Raw genomic sequence first — 3049 nt, 5'->3', positions numbered from 1 at the left:
TCCCGATTGGCCGGCTGCACGCGATCGGCGCGCGCCTGTCACCCGCAGCACGTGAGGAGGCCGACGGGCCGCTCCCATTGGCTCGGCGCACGCGCGCGGGCAGCGATTGGTTCGCCCCTCCCCGCCCGTGAGGGGGCCCCGGCTGCCTTTAAAGCTGGCGGGCAGCGTCACCGCCGCCCAAACGCCAAGCGTGCTCCTGTTTGACAGCGCTGCCCATCGGCGATGCCCCTCCCCTCCTCCCCCATAAACACACAATATGAAACTTGCCGAGTGGCCGCCAGAAGAGGAGCCGAGTGAAGTGAATCTTAGCCGTGCAGCGCACCTCCCAAAGCCCGAGCCACGCGTCTGGCTCCCGCCTGCTTTCCAAGCCACCTGCCCGCCCTATCACACCTACTTCGCGGCGCCCGCTGGGAACGCCGCAGCTCTGCGCGACCAGGAGGTCGTCCGCGGAGGACGGGCCGACGCCGTCTCCCACGCGACGAGGCTGCCCGCACTGGCCGCCCTGCCAGGCAGCGGGCTCTGCGGCGTTAAGGGTCAGGCAACACCCGCAAGCCGACAGCCAACGGAACCACCCAAATACCGACGACTTGCTGCAAACGCGCGCGAAAGGAGGAGGATGCATGGGCTAAATCATGCGTTTGATGAGCTACGAAGTGTGATTCCAGCTTTTGACAATGAAAAGAAATTGTCCAAGTACGAAACACTGCAGATGGCACAGATCTATATCACAGAATTGACTGAACTTCTGCAGAATATCGGCAAGCACACCCGAGATTCGGTATCTGATTGTCCAAATGTGAAAGATTGCCCTACGAATCACTGCAGTTTACAGCACCCTGCCAGTGCAAGTTCTAACATTCCCGAGAGGTCCCCAAATGTTCTGTCCGACGGTGTTGGGGATGCAGGGATTGCAGCTCATCGCCTGGCGTTACTTTCTCCACCCAAATCTGTGAGAAATGAAAGTAAAGTAACTTCTAATCGCAGTGATGGAGAATATTCTCCTCACTCTCATTCCAGCGATTTAGAGGAGGGACAGGCAGATACTCTGCTCTACCAACACTCAGAACGTTTGTCAGATTTCTCACATGCCCCATGACGCGGAAAGCCAATTAGGCTGAAAAGTTTTTGTTGCTTCCAATGAACTTTTAAACCAACTGTATTTTCTAACGTTTTTTCAATGTAGACGGTGCAAAATCATTTAATTTTGTTAAAAACTATTGTCAATTCCAAACGGTGATTTTTAAAAAAATGTTTGCTGTAGATTTTTGGGGGTGGTTTATCGCACTTTAAAAATACTGCATCTGAGAGTTTTAACATGAACAAGATAACTGGCAAGAGCTACTCGATATTGAGAAGCTGAACAATCCACAACGCTGTTGAGATATTTTTTACCAAATGTTTTCTCCAAACTTTTTATTGGAATAAACTAAATGTTGCCTCATAGCGTTTTCATGTGACGTCTTAAATATTGTTTTACAATATATCATGCTCCAGAATATAGTAAGCACAATTTTAGGCAGCCGAACAGTGATGAGGGTGGAATGGATTTGATACACTCACTTTGAAGACGTTTGTTTTATGTAAAATGAAAATGTACTTTATTTTTGAATAAAATGTGCACTTGTAAATTGCTCTCCTTGATTCACATATACACACATTCAAAGGTTAAGAATTCCGCATTTTAGAAGCATTTTTTTGAAAGTTGAAAACAGATCTCAGCACAGGGATTGTGACAGTAAGTGCAACAACTCCGCGTCGATGGATAAACTCAAAGTAAATCCTGTTGACGTTTTATTTTTGCCGAAAATAATCCGGCTGCGGTGCTCACTGAAAGGAAATTTTGAAGGAAAGTACTGCTGAACAGGATGGTTTAATGTTGGAAATAAATGGGATAAAACATCGGAACTATTCCTTAAATAAGACACGACCTAGAATTTATTGTTTTACGGATCTGTTGAGGTACTGAGGAGGAACCGTGCGCTTCAGTTGAACTTTATAATAATAGGAGGGGACAATATACTCAATAATTTAAACTAAGTAAATGAGGTTTACGCTATAAAAGAGCAGGTGTCCTGCTTGCAAAGCAACTGCACCTGTCACTGGGAGACGAACTTTGTCCTGACCTGTGGTTGTACCTGCATTAATCAAGTTGAAATGAAGTATATCACTGGTATCAGACGCCAGTAGCAACGATTAAATATATATGGGTAGTGTTTGGTCAACAGTGCTTCAAACTACATACTGTAATATTATTTCACAACATCACAAACCATTTTTAAAATATGTATTTAGTTCACGCAAGTAAACATAATTTACATTTATTTTGATCAACGCCAACTATGGGCGGCAAGATAGCACTGTTGCCTCACAGCTCCAGGGTCTCAGGTTCGATTCCTGGCTTGGGTCACTGTCTGTGTGGCGTTGGCACGTTCTCCCCTTGTCTGCGTGGGTTTCCTCCGGGAGCTCCGGTTTCCTCCCACAGTCCAAAAACGTACAGGTTAGGTGGATTAGCCATGCTAAATTACCCTTAGTGCCCAAAGAAGTTGAGTAGGGTTGCTGGGTTACAGGTGGGGGCTTAAATTGGGTGCTCTTTCCAAGAGCCGGTGCAGACTCGATGGGCCGAATGGCCTCCTTCTGCACTGTAAATTCTATTCTATGTCTATGATATTTGAAGGAATAATTTTGTTTATGCATGAAATATGAAGCAAGCAAGAGATGTTTGGATGTATCTTGATTGAACTGTCCTCATTAACAAAGATGGCATTTTAATTCAGGGCGGAACTGTTTGAATGGTGTAAGCTTAAAAAAATAATTATTTGAACTTCGTTTTTTAAATATCCACGTTAATGGCAACACAAATATACAGAAACAAAAATAAAAGAAAAATATTAAATGCAAAACGTCCACATCATCAATGTAAAAGCAACGAGAGTGTTGTTCGATCAGCAATTCCAGCACAATCACTGAACCACAAGCATCCAACAGTCAAGCAGCTGAGTTCAGAATAAAGCCAATGAAAACAACGTTGATAGGTAATGGAAACAAGATA

The 3049-nt window shown here is 45.1% G+C and overlaps 1 protein-coding gene across 1 annotated transcript; it reads left to right on the top strand.

Annotated features, from left to right (window-relative positions):
- The first annotated feature begins 210 nt into the window (after positions 1 to 210).
- Positions 211 to 1628, top strand: LOC119964183 (protein atonal homolog 1-like). Its single transcript, XM_038793468.1, has one exon. It carries the CDS (start codon positions 257 to 259, stop codon positions 1094 to 1096), a length of 840 nt encoding a protein of 279 aa, XP_038649396.1. The 5' UTR covers positions 211 to 256; the 3' UTR covers positions 1097 to 1628.
- Positions 1629 to 3049: the final 1421 nt, after the last annotated feature.

This window comes from Scyliorhinus canicula, chromosome 4 (assembly GCF_902713615.1).
Source record: "Scyliorhinus canicula chromosome 4, sScyCan1.1, whole genome shotgun sequence".
Taxonomy (NCBI): domain Eukaryota; kingdom Metazoa; phylum Chordata; class Chondrichthyes; order Carcharhiniformes; family Scyliorhinidae; genus Scyliorhinus; species Scyliorhinus canicula.
This window is presented reverse-complemented; position numbering and strand designations above follow the sequence as displayed.